Source organism: Sander vitreus, chromosome 20 (genome assembly GCF_031162955.1).
Source record: "Sander vitreus isolate 19-12246 chromosome 20, sanVit1, whole genome shotgun sequence".
Lineage (NCBI taxonomy): Eukaryota > Metazoa > Chordata > Actinopteri > Perciformes > Percidae > Sander > Sander vitreus.
In genome coordinates this window covers 22,335,814-22,350,388 of record NC_135874.1, presented here as the reverse complement: position 1 = coordinate 22,350,388, position 14,575 = coordinate 22,335,814, and the positions used below count along the sequence as shown (strand labels likewise).

General features: G+C 42.2%; 1 protein-coding gene across 1 annotated transcript in view; it reads left to right on the top strand.

The window, feature by feature from the left end:
* The window catches only part of pdss2 (prenyl (decaprenyl) diphosphate synthase, subunit 2), a 34,841-nt gene that overhangs the window by 15,558 nt on the left and 4,708 nt on the right, over positions 1–14,575 (top strand). The window contains exons 3-6 of the mRNA XM_078277677.1: positions 2,980–3,178; positions 10,830–10,904; positions 12,583–12,756; positions 13,461–13,589. Of these exons, the coding sequence (XP_078133803.1) occupies positions 2,980–3,178; positions 10,830–10,904; positions 12,583–12,756; positions 13,461–13,589 (577 nt within the window). The remainder of the gene's footprint in view (positions 1–2,979; positions 3,179–10,829; positions 10,905–12,582; positions 12,757–13,460; positions 13,590–14,575) is intronic.

The following is a 14,575-nucleotide window of genomic DNA, read 5'->3' as shown; positions in this document are numbered from 1 at the left end:
CGTTGAATGAGTGTTAAATATGGTATTCATACGGTGGTGGTATGGTATGTACTCCTGGTAAAATGCTTGAGGTAGCAACCCAAGGTCTTCTCTGGCTTTCTCACACACATTGACTCCCAGCATGCAGCTCAGAAACAGGGATGTGGGTGTGTTCCAAGTGGTTTCCAGAAGTGACTGCTGAGTTTGGCATGGCTGTGCACTGGGTGCCTGAAAGGCTTCTTTCTTACTGCTAGCTGGCACAAGGCACACGTGTGTAGTGGAGCCGTGTCTGTGCAGAAACATCCTAATATTAGAACAAATTGGAATAACCCGGGCACCATGGAAGCACTCGAGTCCGGTCCTTTTCAGGCTGTGTGGCCGAGCCGTGTCAGCAGGTTGTGTGTGTCTCTACAGGACGAGTTATTACACACTCGCCTCATGTCACAACCTGGCGCTAGCATCACTGTGACACTGGAGCACAATCCAACATGCAGCATTCCCTCACTCATGTCTGATGGATAGTCCACACACACACACACACACACACACACAGCATGACTTGATCACCTCATTTGCACTATCTTGCTCTCTCTTTCTCTCCCCCCACCTCTCCTGGGCTCATTAGCACCTCTGATGGAAGAGATGGAGGGATGGAGGGAGTCAGGGTGGGGCGGGTTTGAGGGGGGTGATTGAAACCTCTGGGGGATGGTCTCCTCCCTCATGACAGGCAGCATTTGTAAAACATTTCCCACTCTGCTGCCTGACACTGATGATTCACCAAAGTATCACCATGATAGATAGATAGATAGATAGATAGATAGATAGATAGATAGATTCTTACGGATAGTCAACTTTTACCCATCACACCTCTTAATTTCTTGTGACAAATGAAAGCCATGCCACTGAACACATCACGCAGCCCGTCTGATGGACAGGGCACCTTTCTAAATCACACACAGGGACGTACTCACATCTGCAAAGCTGTATTTGATGGCGAGGCAGACTGCAGAGGGAGGAAAATGGAAGAGAACAGTCAGGACAAGGGGCGTGGTGAGGGGCGTTACACCTCGGCAAGATGGCATCGGTTGCTATGCAACTGGGCACCAAAGCTATTTATACACCGGCCCCCTTGTCCCCCTTTTCCCTCCCAAAGCTCAACTGCTACGGATCAGGACTGCTAGATTGGAGGCACAGCTTTGGGATGTGCATGCACTAGGGTTCAGCTGTTTTGGAGTTTTGGCTGCAGGTACTTTGTGCCATTGTTCAATACTTTAAAAATCAACAATTCAAAGTAATTCCAAGGGGTTGTGTGTTTACTTCATTACTATATTATTACTACTATCTATCTATATATATATATATATATATATATATATATATATATATATATATATATATATACATACATACATACATACATACATACATACATACATACATACACACAGAGAGATTTTGCCATACTATGTTTATCCTACCACAGCTATCCTTTGTCATTTTGGTGGATTCACCAAAACCAGGCATTCCCTTCTGGTTCTTTTATATAGTATCCATTGTTAGTCAAATTAGATGAAGCTATGTAAATGCGCCTGTTTAACTCTTTAGACCTACACTAACTGCGTTTTCCAACTTGATTGATCATCACGATGGCATGTTGATGTGAAGCCAAAAGAAAAAAAAGCAGATGACAGCTTTATCACAGTTTATTTACTATTGGTTTTTGGCTCAAGTTAAACAACCAAGTACACCACCGTAAGGCTGAACTTGGCTTCGGAAAACATTTTAAATACTATTTTTATGACCTGAAATCAGCCACAGCTCTTTATCCTCTTCCACCTGTCGTAACAATGAGTTCTCCTCTTGAAACCTGTCGAGCGTAGCCATCACTCCGAGGCACCTTGAGAACATGTGACTGACAATCTGTTAATTTCCTCTTATTTAAACCCTGAACTTATTAACTCTCATTTGGGGCTGTGTTGTTGCTCTGCGTCACCGAGCTGAGAAACCAACCAGACAATGGATGTGATTGAGAGGTGAAATAGATGACATTATTGAATTTTAATCACATCTTTTTCACGCCGACGTCGAACACGGCAATTACCTGGCTACAAGACGCGTGTGTCTGTGCGAGGGTGTGTGTATATAGGAAGGGGTTGAAGCACAAGGCAGACGACTGGCTCATCAGGTTCTCAGCAGCTGAAAGAAGGTCGTAAGTGGCTATCAGCGCACCCAACCCTGTCTGGATGGATCCCTCCTGTCGCAGCGTGGCGAGCTCCTTCCATATGGAGAGGAGTCTAATTATCCCTCACCAATGACTGAATCAACATTTGATTATATCCTCCCTAAGGCTGCTCTGAAAGGCGCTATTCAAAGACCACTTTTATGTCTTTTCGCTCATAATCAAGAAAGGCTCTTATTTGCTAATGATGACTTTAATTTCTTTTTTTTTAACACAACCCCTGAGCCACTGTGCAGTCAGATTTCTGACATATGTGCTGGTTTGTGCCCTACTTGCAGATTTTGACTTGAAATGATTTAAAACCAAATTGTAGTGGTATAGATATCTCTTATATATATATATATTTTTTTTTATTCTTTTTTAATTTATTTATTCTTTTAAGTTGTCCAGTAAGTACATGTTTATATGGCAGTTGAATAAACTGATGATCCAGTGAACAGTCTTTGTTTGGAGCAGTGTTGTATATTCTAGTCAAATAAAAAACAAGACTCCACAATCTCCTAAATAGATGTTTTCCCCTGTTGCTAAAAGGATGAAATGAAACCCACAAATCCTTTTGTTTTGATTGATTCCTTTGTGGTCAGCACACCTGTACATGATGCTGTGAATGAACCTGTCAAACCTGCATATTTCACCAGCATCAAGACGATGAAAAGGTTTCTGTCAAAAAGCTCTCCGTCAAGCCTCTGGAACGCCTCTCTTAAAAGCTGTTGACAACAAAGCTGAGATTTTTAAATGTATTCTTCTTTTGTGTTTCATAGTCAGCGGCACTTAGCAGAAATCACGGAGTTGATCCACACAGCGTTCCTGGTGCACCGTGGGATAGTTGATCTGAAGGGGTGGACGGATTCAGATGGCCCGCTGAAGGACATGGAGTTTGGGAATAAGATGGCTGTTCTGAGTGGCGACTTCCTGCTAGCAAATGCCTGTACTGGACTTGCCGAACTAAATAACACTAAGGTACCCTGTCTGTCAGTAACAAAATGTTGCTCTGTGAAATATCTGACCTGACACCAGTGATATGTATAAGAAACACTGCTGTCTTATTTGAGCTCCCAGCAGTCCTTACCTCTCCACATATCAGTCGGTCTTCATCCTAACATCTTTTCTCTCACTCATATTAAATCCAAACTCAACATCTCACACCTGCAATGGTTATATATTGCGGAGTTCCCACAGGTCATGGCATTTATTTAATATTATTGATTTTTGAGATGTATGTATGTTCCTCCTTTTTCCACAGCGGAGTACCTGCAGCGCAAATGTCCTATTAATCCATTTAGCAGAACGACATTAGGTGTTAATCTTCAATATCTTTTATCTTTTAATTTTTAGTTTGTCTAAATCACTGGTGCTGAGTATGCATCGGTGTGATGTTTTTACACTGCACTTGCCAGAAATCCTTTTCCTTTCAAACGGTGTAGGTTGGTGATTCCCAGCCTGGGGGCCACCATATGGGGCCACAAGATAAATATAAGTGCCTGCCTGATGATCAACAAGATTAGCCTGGTTCAAGACCTCTGAATTGCCACCCACATATCTGATTTGTTTAGCTAGATATTGTTTAGTGTTGTCCCCATTGACTGCTGTTTTTTCCTAATTGACCAAAAAAAGAGTTTAGTAGGCCAGATTTCTAATGGGGATGTCATCTTCCTATATAGCACGATAGCTACCTAGCTGCATTCATGAGAAATAGCGACAGAAAAATGCCGAAAAAGCGTGGATGAGATTGACGCCCACTGATGGCTGTTCCTGCCGGTTAGAGAAACAATTGACCAATCAGAGCTCCACAGGTGGGATTAAGAACGGCTATGTCATTTTCCGACAAAATTATTTAGCAACCTAGCTAAAATCATGAAAACTAGAAACGGAATAATGTGTTGGATGAGCCTGACACAGATGTACAAGTTTTCGAACTGATCCGCACGCGCAAAAAAACAATAACAATGACATCTGACGCAGCACGCTGTTGCACTAAAGTCAGAAAGGTTATGGAGGAAGTACGCGTTTTCGCTTTTATTTCAAAATGTTTGTGTAATGGCAGCCGTAACATTAATGAGCAGGTGCTGACGAGGTGAAGAATGAAGAGAGAGAGAGCTTGATCCTTCTAGTTTTGATTGAATTGAAGTATCTCCCCATACACTAATTAGGTCTAACACCTCACTCTCCCTCCATTGACTTGCTCCATCACTGTTCTCCATTTTGTAGGCCCAGTCAAGTTTTACTGTGTGTGTCTAGGGCTAACTCCCGCCGGCGCATAATTGTGACAAATGTCGATGTAGATTGAGATAAAAGTCGCATCAAATCCGCCTTGGTTGTTCACACTGCGGCCTCATTGAAAAAAAATTAGACCTGGGTCTGATTCAGGACCACATATGGAAGTGGTCTAAATCTGATTTGAAAAAATCAGATCTGACCAAGAGTTGAGTGTTCACACTACTTCTGAAGAAGTCTGACCTGGTCACTCGACCCCAAAAAAAAATCTGATTTGGGCCATTTTTGCCTGCAGTCTGAACGTAACCAAAGATGTAAAGGATTGAGCGCTCACACCGTAGCCTGACACACAGAAGAGCGGGACATAAGACTTGTGTAATCATTGCAAAATTACACAACGATGAACATCCTAAAGGAAAGCCTGTGACCATGACAGTCAACTTAACTACAACAGTAATCTAATTGCCATATTCCCGGACTACACAGCCAACGTCATTAAAGCCAGAGGGGCCTTCACGGACGTCAGGAAGCTGGTATGAGGAAGACTGGGAGTCCGTTACGGAATATTCTTCCCTGCTAGATTCCGTATCGCCCACAACGAGGTGAAGGAGTTTGTGGATGCCACCAAAGCCACGCACTATGTAGAGAAAAAGGTCATCCCAACAACTGAGTCGGAGAATTGACCGACGGTATCCTCCTTTTTACGGGTGAAGGGACATGTGGATACTGTGTGTCTATATAAAAACGACATTGATAACTTTCTAAAGGTTGGTTCATATGTACAATCTGAGTAGGCTATTTCTTAGTTGTTCAGTTTGTTATAAACCCAAGCAAAGGCGAGCTCTTTCAAAGACTGTTTGTTCTGTACAGCTGCCTGTTCTGACCTACACTCTAGGAGGACCTTGTCCAAAAGGACTGACTGTCCACTAATTCCGGCTGAGTTCATGGTTTATTTAACTTTATGTTCCGTTCTATCTGTGTAGATCACACTGTTCCCCAAGGATCTGATTTGTAAAAAAAAATAAGAGCAACAGGGAAATAAATGTTTTCCCTCTATCCCAATACACTATAATTTTAGGTAAATTAATCTTATTTGTTCATCTATTTATATAATATTTGTTTTTATAAATTCTTTTCTTTCTTTTTTTGTTTAGATATCCCCACTTCCCCTACGTTAGCCACCCTTATTTACTGCAAATACTTTTTTTTGGTATGTAAACGGATTCAGAACTTGTTTGTTTACCAATTTTGGGATTTTAAGTTCACTGCTCCTAGCTACCACCGGTTCCATGTCAACTGACACATCAGCGGGCTGTATAGATCACTCACTACTGATTTGTCAGGGCAAAAAAGAACATAATAACCTCCCAACACGAAATCAGCAAATATGAACACCATCTCTCTAATCCTTGCTTTTTTTTCCCTTATGAAATACTTTTAGTTTAGGTCCCTAAAAATGATTAAAATCAAGTTTTCGTTAAGCTGCCTGCAACCTGTGTTAGGGATAACAACTCAATTAGACGTTGCTTGGCTAGGGTCAGAGGTCAGAAACATGTGGAGACCAAATGGTGTAAGTGGCACTGTGAGGTCCTTTCTTTGGATGTTACGGCACCTGGAATTTCTGTAGACGGCTCTCTTTGCTTTTCCTTTCAGCCATTGTGATTATCATTCTAATACTCAGTATCCAGGTCATCTTTAGTGCGTTTCACACCGGCAATATAAAACACATCACTCCTCTAGAAAACAGCATTATGGTAAAGAATGTGGTCAGGAGACACCATGGGAATCCTCATTGAGTTTTAAGTTTTGGACGTGTGTGTGTGTGTGTGTGTGTGTGTGTGTGTGTGTGTGTGATGGTGGTCTTGTAAGTGCACCACAGATCATATCTGCCACGTAGCCTGGTAACCTCTCGCTGACAGATGCTGTCACCACGCTGCTTTGTCAGAATGCGGTTGCCTGAGTGGATCAAAATAACCGTCCGTCCGTCCGTCCCCCCCCCCCCGCCCCCCCGTGCCATCAGCCGGACCAGCCCTTATCGCCTTCTCTGCCGTTCTTATTCAGCACACACAGTCTGGGTTTATGTCTGCTCTATGGCAGCAAAGAGACACCCCAAAATGTGATGTAAGCGGTATCCATGGTGCTTCTTGTATGGGGAACACAGCAGGAGCCAAAGGAACCAACATTTCCTTTATAAATGAAAGATAGTTTTACAGGTGTGACATTTCCTTTACAGTGCTAATTAGCTTTCATTAGGAGTATAATCACTGCAACAGTACTATGAGAGATAATTGTCACTCTGTGCCTCAGCTACAAATTACAGTAATGGAATTGATGATGTTTGCGTGGAAGATGGAAGAAAAACTCACTAAGATATGATGATGATTTAATCACATTAAGTGAGCATTCACCAAGCAAGTTGGCATTGGTTGAATTGAAGTTTTGGAGCATCTGTCCCTTTTTAGTGTGGTTCATTGTCAAGGGGAGAGCAATGCCACTCAAACTTGGGTGGCACCAAATTACCACATGATGCTTGAACGTTTTTCTCCAAACAAACCTGCAATGCTGTTTAGAAGGAGTGTGACTGTAATCTGAAACGACCACAAGAAATGTTGCCATAGTGGAAGATTTTTAAGGATAAGAAGGAGATGGACATCTGATAGCCAGCAGTTACTCATGTTTGAAAAGGTTAGCAAAACAAAATGAACCGAGGGCAAACCACAGTATGCGCTGTTGCTCATATTCAGCTGTGTTTTTGTAAAGCTGTGCTTCTTCGCTGTGAACTTTATGAACAGGGGGAAATTAGATCACTGCAACCTGGTATTAAAAGTCCATCATCATGAGCTAAAGTTACAGGAATGGGATTTGTTTTGACATGCTGACATCCTGTTCATTTCCCTTTCTATTTGTTAGTTCATGTTGCGTTTTGGCCATGATTTGTAATTGAACCGAAACAAAATAAGTCGGTTCATTTCTTCTTTGTCGTGGATGAAAGAAAACGATCTGTAGATGTGATTGTTACCTCAAGAAACATGAAGGTCTTGGAAACAGGATCTCGAAAAAAGTTCACACAACATCATCAACCTTTATGTCTATCTACAGAAATTGAGGAGACTAATGGTGTGTTCCAGTTGAACAGTTAAACCCAGTCGGAAATGTCAACTGGAATGCCCCGTGAAGTTGGATTTCCCACTCAGAAAGTCGGGGGAATCTCAACAACCTCAACATCACAACCCAACATGGCTGATGCGAGCATTAACCGTAGTGAAAGCTGTATGAATATACTGTTTTTAGCACTTCTGTGTTATTTTTTGTCTGTCATTAAATCAGTCGTACACACAGTACTGTGCATCTTCTATTTGTGGACATGTTGCTACATTGTTTGTACACTCAAAATACTACAAAATTTGTCATTATTAACTGGTATTGCCAACAATGTCTAACCTGGCATGGTTCCCAACATGGGAACTAAGACTACACTCTGATGAGAGCTAACAGTATCAAGCTGTTTGTTAAAGGGGTACAACAGATTTATTTATTTATTTTTTTGGTAAAGAATGGGCAAAATTAAAACCGCAGAGGCCGAGATATGCTGTATAATCTTCACATTCATAGACTCACGGACAGTGAGACACGTTCTGATAAGTCCGTGAGGGCTTAGGGCTGTCCCACTGTCAAATCGTCAAGTGCATTGGGGCTCTCTCGCAGACATTTCAAGCCCTTTCTGAACACTTCGTAAATCCGCCATTCGGCAGACTTTGGCTGAGGGAATTGCACACAAATCTAGGTGTCGTGGGCGCCCAGATAGCTCAGTCGGTAGAGCGGGCGCCCATATATAGAGGTTTACTCCTCGACGCAGCGGGCCCGGGTTTCCTGCGGCCCTTTTGCTGCATGTCATTCCCCCCTCTCTCTCCCCTTTCATGTCTTCATCTGTCCTGTCATGAAATCAGAGGAATGCAAGCACACCTGGTTTATTCATCAACATTTCTTTTCATTTTGCTTAATAATGCAGTTTTTACAGAAATGAGTAAATTGATTATTTGACTCCTCTACTCTGTAAAGAGCCTGGAAGATGTTAAAATCTTCCTTGGCTGTATAGAAAGTAAAAGGTCCCACATCCACAATTGTACATAATTTGTTTTGGTGTTGTCAAGGTAACGTGACATGTCACTGCAAAGTGCTGTCCCATTCCTGTTTGTACCATTTTTGATCCCTTGCAGCCTCTCGCTCTCAACCACTTACCAGGTGATGTCAGATCCGTCCTTGGGGGGTTCAGGGTTTAGACCTGAGGGTGGAGATTGGGATTGGGCCCTAGTCTTTAGTATGGGTCAAGTTCAACCAACACTGGATCCTACATTTCCCATGATGCAACTGGAAATCATCTTTCCTTAGACCCTCATTTCAAACCCCACACTTCCCAATGGCCCAGATTACGTCATCAGGGGTTTTCTCTCAAAGCCGCAGAAGACAATTATTCAACAGTATACATCTTTTTTTCACAGGCTGACCAGCACTCCTCGTCTCCTAATTGTCTGATATTAATAACTCTGTCTGGTATGAAAAACTGACTGTCTGCTGAACAGATTCTCTCTTTTCTTGCGGCGTGTGTGGTCATTGTCCCTCATCTTTTTAATACACAGGGTGACAGATGAGTACTTCTTGCAGCTTTCAAAGTTTTTCTAATAAACCATCTTTTTTTCTTTTTAAGGCAGTGAGGGCGATGGAGATTATGTGTCGTGGCCTTGAGAGGAAACCTATGCCGCTACTTGTATAAACTGTAAAGTAATCTCACCGTGGGGCTCCGGTTTCTCCCCCCTTGCAGACCTGTCGGCAAAACACGATCTGGCTGGATTTGGGAATGGAGTACGGGGGAGGCAGGGGGAGAGCTTATCTGATACTTTCCAAAAAAAGACCCCCACTGGCCCCCACTTCCCAAGGCAGGCAGAGACACCACATCTGGTAATACTGTAGGCACATTGTCCTTCCAGGTCTGTGGGTGAAGCTCGGGTTTCCTCAATATTTTCCCCCGGTGGATTTAGTTACCCAAAGGGCACTGCGAGGCTGACGGAACAGCCAGCATCACCAGACTTTTCTGATGAACCAAGGATGTCTGGGATGAGCTGAAGGAGCTCTAAATTTAACCTCATTCATCTGAACTGTACACGTGTGGCCTCCACTCCTCTGTTCACACTGTTCTGTGGCTGTGAATGAAGGACGAACGGATCAACTTCAGATTCTTACTCATTCATTAGATCCAGACTTTGAATAATCATTTAAAAAAGATGCAGCCTCTCATCTGGTGGTTGATAAGGGGGCGGTAGTGTTTCTGCAAGCTTCAATGTAGTCATGCATGCCCCCTGTAAGAGGAAATGGGCAACTGCAGTCGACCAGGCAATCCTTTTTTTTTTTTTTTTTTTTTTTTTTTCTTTAGTTGTTGCCCCTTTTTAAAAATAAATTTAAGGTAGAAAGTTGAAATCTCTGTCAGTTTCCCAAAAGCAGCACACTTTTCCTTGTACAGTACATTGATTAACTTGTACTTGAAATAGTCTCTAGGTGGTTCTTTCTCATTTTCCAGTTTTTAGTTTTGCTTGAATCTTTCTGGCCCTCTTCTGTTGAAAACCACCAATGTATACTGTAGACACTGTTAACTATCAACAGATTAATCATGCAAATTTGCATTGCTCAAAGACACAGGGTGAAATGAATCTTCATGTGATTTGTGGAGAAAAAGCAGAGCAAAGCTCCAAAGTCAGATCATCACTCCAAAACCTTGTTAACCCCTGTGCTCTCTGGACACAGTCTTATTTGGTCTCACCATCTGCCTTTTAGCTCCATTTCAGGCCCTCGGACTGGACCGACACCTGATCTGTCGCTATCGACTGGACCTCTCTATAAATACAAAGTGAAATGAATGAAGGGGTCTGGATCTGCTTTATGAAATCAACAGGAGCTCCCCTATGGCCTGATAATGAGCAGCTGCGTTTGCAGCAGTTCACCTGGTTTCCAACCCTCATCTCACCTCTGATTTCTTCACCAAACCAGCTGTTCAGATGAGAGCGCTTCAGTCGGGGGAAATTGTGGTTTTTAATTGCAAATGTCACGGATGAACTAAGTGGCGTGTCAGCTTTGATCGACCTCATTTACATCTACATTTTAGGAGTTTAATTGATGCCGTTAGAACGAGTGATTTATAATGAGAGAGTAGGTTATCGGTTCAGTGCCACGTGTCCAAGGACACTTCAACAGGACATGTGGCTGTTGATGGACATGTTGACTGTTGTGCAGATCAAACCCATTATTCAGCTTTGTCTTACAGATGACAGAGGATGGTGTGTAAATGTATTTTTCTTAAAGATTTTAACCCAAATGTCTCATATTTCTTTTTAAATCTGTTTGACAGGTTGTTGAACTGATCTCGAGTGCCATCGGTGATGTGGTTCAAGGAATCTACAGTGAGAATCACAATCCCATTGAGGTAAAGCATCTTTTCCAAGTGTTTGTGTAAGGACAAGGCATGAGACTACACCATTGTAATTGAGAAGTGTGTCTTAAAATACCCTAGAGTCAATTTCAATACAATGATACAAAATGAGTGACTTGAGACTCACTGAATAAAGGCAAGGCAAAATTCATTTGTAAAGCACATTTCATACACAATTGTATTTCAAAGCACTTTACCTACAAATAGACAGCAAAAAATAAAAGTCTAGATCTTTTTAAAGGTGTAATTTAAAGAAAAAGGCTAGTGATATTTCATGTTTTTGCCATTGACTCCCATAAAAAGACCAAAACCGACAATGTATTCATCCTACTACAAGTATTGTGTGTATATCTAAAGCCTGATATGTCTTCTTCCTCTGTGCCATAGAGCTCCATTGTTGCCCAAAAGCTATTTAAAACACATCAGTGAGCCACACTGTTGCAATGGGTGACATATTCCTATGTTTATTTTGAGTCAATCCAAATCCATCCTTCCGCCTGAAATACTCACAGAGCGCCGAATGTGGATTAATCCGCCGCTGAAAATAGTCCCCAACAAATGAACAATTTACTTCAGTTTGAGTAACATTTGCTCCTAACTACAGTACCCAGCTGTTTAAGGAGATTACCGAGCCTTTTTAACAATGACACTTTATATTTCTGAGACATTTTTAAAGATTTCGATCTTTAGTAGGAACCAGTGTGGTTCCACAGACAGGGTGGGGACGAACAAATGAATTGTTGGTTTTGGTCTTGTCATGAGATTTGTTAACAATAAGACAGTTATAAAAGCAGCAACCCTTTAAGGGGTTATAAGGTAAATAAAGCAGTGGAACTAATTCAAAAGCCACAAGAAAATAATTTTTTATTATTTCAAAGTGGCAGAGGTTGTGGCCAAGATAGCTCAGTCGGTAGAGCGGGCGCACATATACAGAGGTTCATGCCTCGACGCAGAAGGTGGTTCGACTCCGACCTGGGACGATTTCCTGCATGTCTTCCCCCCCTCTCTCTCTCTCTCCCCCTTTCATCGCTTTCCTATCATTAAAGGCCGGAATTGCCTAAAAAAATAAATAAAAAAGTGGCAGAGGTTGGCGTGCATTTAGATCATCAGCCAGTTGTTTTCAGCTGTGTGCAGCATAACAGTTGAATACTGCTTTGTACTGTAAATTGATCTGAAGCCAGGCACTACTAGCTGCTATTAGTATGAAGAAAAAAAAACATCTTGATAAATAATGAATTAAAAAGAGAGTCTTTCTGAAACTGGCCACAGTGGTGTCAGGTACCAGTGAGCGTGAGTTTCCCTTAATTTGACTGTGCTTTTTAGGTTCTGCAGGAGTTCACAGCTAGTTAGCAGTGTTCAGAGTGATGTCACCGTGTACCTCGGACAAAGTTTCAGTTCTGATCTGTTCTGTTGTATGTTTAATCTAGAAAATACTTGAGGATTGATTAACATTTTACCATGGAGATTTTAGATTACTTAATCAAGTCAGTCACATATAAATAACTATAATAAGAACTTGTGTAAACCACTGTATTAAATCGCTGTTACTCTCTTGTGCACGTCCACTTACATACTAAAATATGAAGTCACAGAGCAAGGAGGGGTTGTTTTGATTGAGGTGTACTGATGTGCTGAGGCCCGCGCTGTCTCTCTGCCTCTATTTGCTCTGCAGGAGAATAGTCTCACTGGTGGCGTTGACGTGGCGGCGTGGGAGGAGCACGCGTTCCTGTCCCACGGAGCACTGCTGGCCAAGAGCTGTCAAGCTGCGATGGAGCTCGCCAAACACGACAAGGAGTCCCAAAGATTGGCCTACAAGTATGGCAAGCACCTATCACTGGGCCACAAGGTAGGTCTAATCTGAGCGTCCCACGCACAGCAAATAATAGTGATGTTGGTCTGTAAAGGACAAATCAATAAAGGTCAACTGCCAGACTAGTGTGCTACTTTTTGAGATAATCACAGTCTTGGTTTAAAGGCCCTGAAAATTTATTTTTTTCACTCGGCTTCCTGCTATGAGCGATGGGGAACTAGAAGAACACAATATTCTGTCAAAGATTACCAGCAAAATCCAGTCAGAACATTACATTTAAGTGTCTTATTGTTCTCCCATGAGAGACCAACATATATGTAATGTTAGTGCACCAGATAATGCAGATGATCAAACATTTTTCAAGGTTCAGAGGCTGAAATCTTATTGGTGCGAGCCTCAACGTCAGTCATAGTGCTATGTCAGTACATCCTCTCCTGCTGTGGCTCCCTGCAGCGGCTCCCTGCAGCTGCCTGTCTGCAGGCCTCAGCGGCTACAGGGAATCTCAGCATGGGAGGAAACAGAATTGAGGTCTTTGAAGGACAAGCATTATCACCAGGCTAGCTGTGTCTTCCACCAAACTGTTCATCATGCTGCTCATTAACACGGTCACTCAGAGTGTAGGTAGGCAGAGTGCACGCTCACCTGTTCACGTTCTCACCACTGGGTTGGTTTAAATCTGTGCCTGGAAGTTACAAAGTATAATCTCAGCCTGATTGACCAATGTGCTCCATCTTCTGCAGCTGAACTCTGACCTGCAGCCGTTTGTGAAGAGCAGTGTGGGGGAGCCGTCGTTCAGTCTGAGCGCCGCCCCCGTGGTTTTCCACCGTCAGATCGTTGGGCAGGAGGGATGGCGTCAGCAGCTGCAGCAGGTATGTTACGGTCTATGACACCACTGCAGCAGCTTTTTGGTTTGTTTTTTCGGTAACACTTTACTGGAAGGTATCTACATAAGAGTGACATGACACTGTCATGAACACATGACGCTGTCATGACACAGTCATGACAAATGAACCCTAACCCTAACTCACCAAACCGAATGACACTTACTAAAAGAAGAGTTATGTCATAAACGTTTATGACTAGTTTATAATGTTTATGACATGTTCATGACAGTGTCATGTCACTCTAATGTAGACACCTTCAAGTAAAGTGTAACCGTTTTTTTTGTTTTTTTTTTAGACCTTTATTTAACCAGGTAGGCCGTTGAGAACAGTTGTAACTGCTTTGTGCAGTGAGATCAAAATGCTCTTTATAAATGCAGTCGGTTTACCATTTACCATAGTTGAGTTAAGACAACAATGTGGAAAATGAAATAAGGCCTTAGAGAGTGTGTAGTGAATTAATGGTCTACCTCAAAACCACTGTATTTATGTGTATGTATTTTTTTAGAGAATAGATTTAAAATGGTGCATATAGACAGGAAAGGGGGAAAAGGGCGGGGATGACATGCAGCAAAGGGACGCGGGTTGGATTCAGCCTTCATGGGGCGCACACTCTACTGGGCAAGAAAGGTCACCCCATGTATTTATTTATTTGATCTGACTTGCACTCATCTCCATCCTTAATTCATTAAAACTTTTTACCTTTTTTGTGACGTACTGTAGAGCAGCATTTAAAATGAACGATTTGTCACAATTTCTTGACTCGACAAGTTCAGAAGTGAAGCTTCTATGATTTCTACTAAGAGCAGTTTAAATGTAATGTCGGTTTACCCCAAAATGTGCTGTTTTCAAGTTCTTTAGTTTCATCAAATTGTACCTTTTTTTTAAAAAAAAGTTGCTGATCAAAAATGTAAGGCAACATTGGAAACCTGGGCAATGTTAATTATAACAATAATAACTCTCTTCTCTGCAAG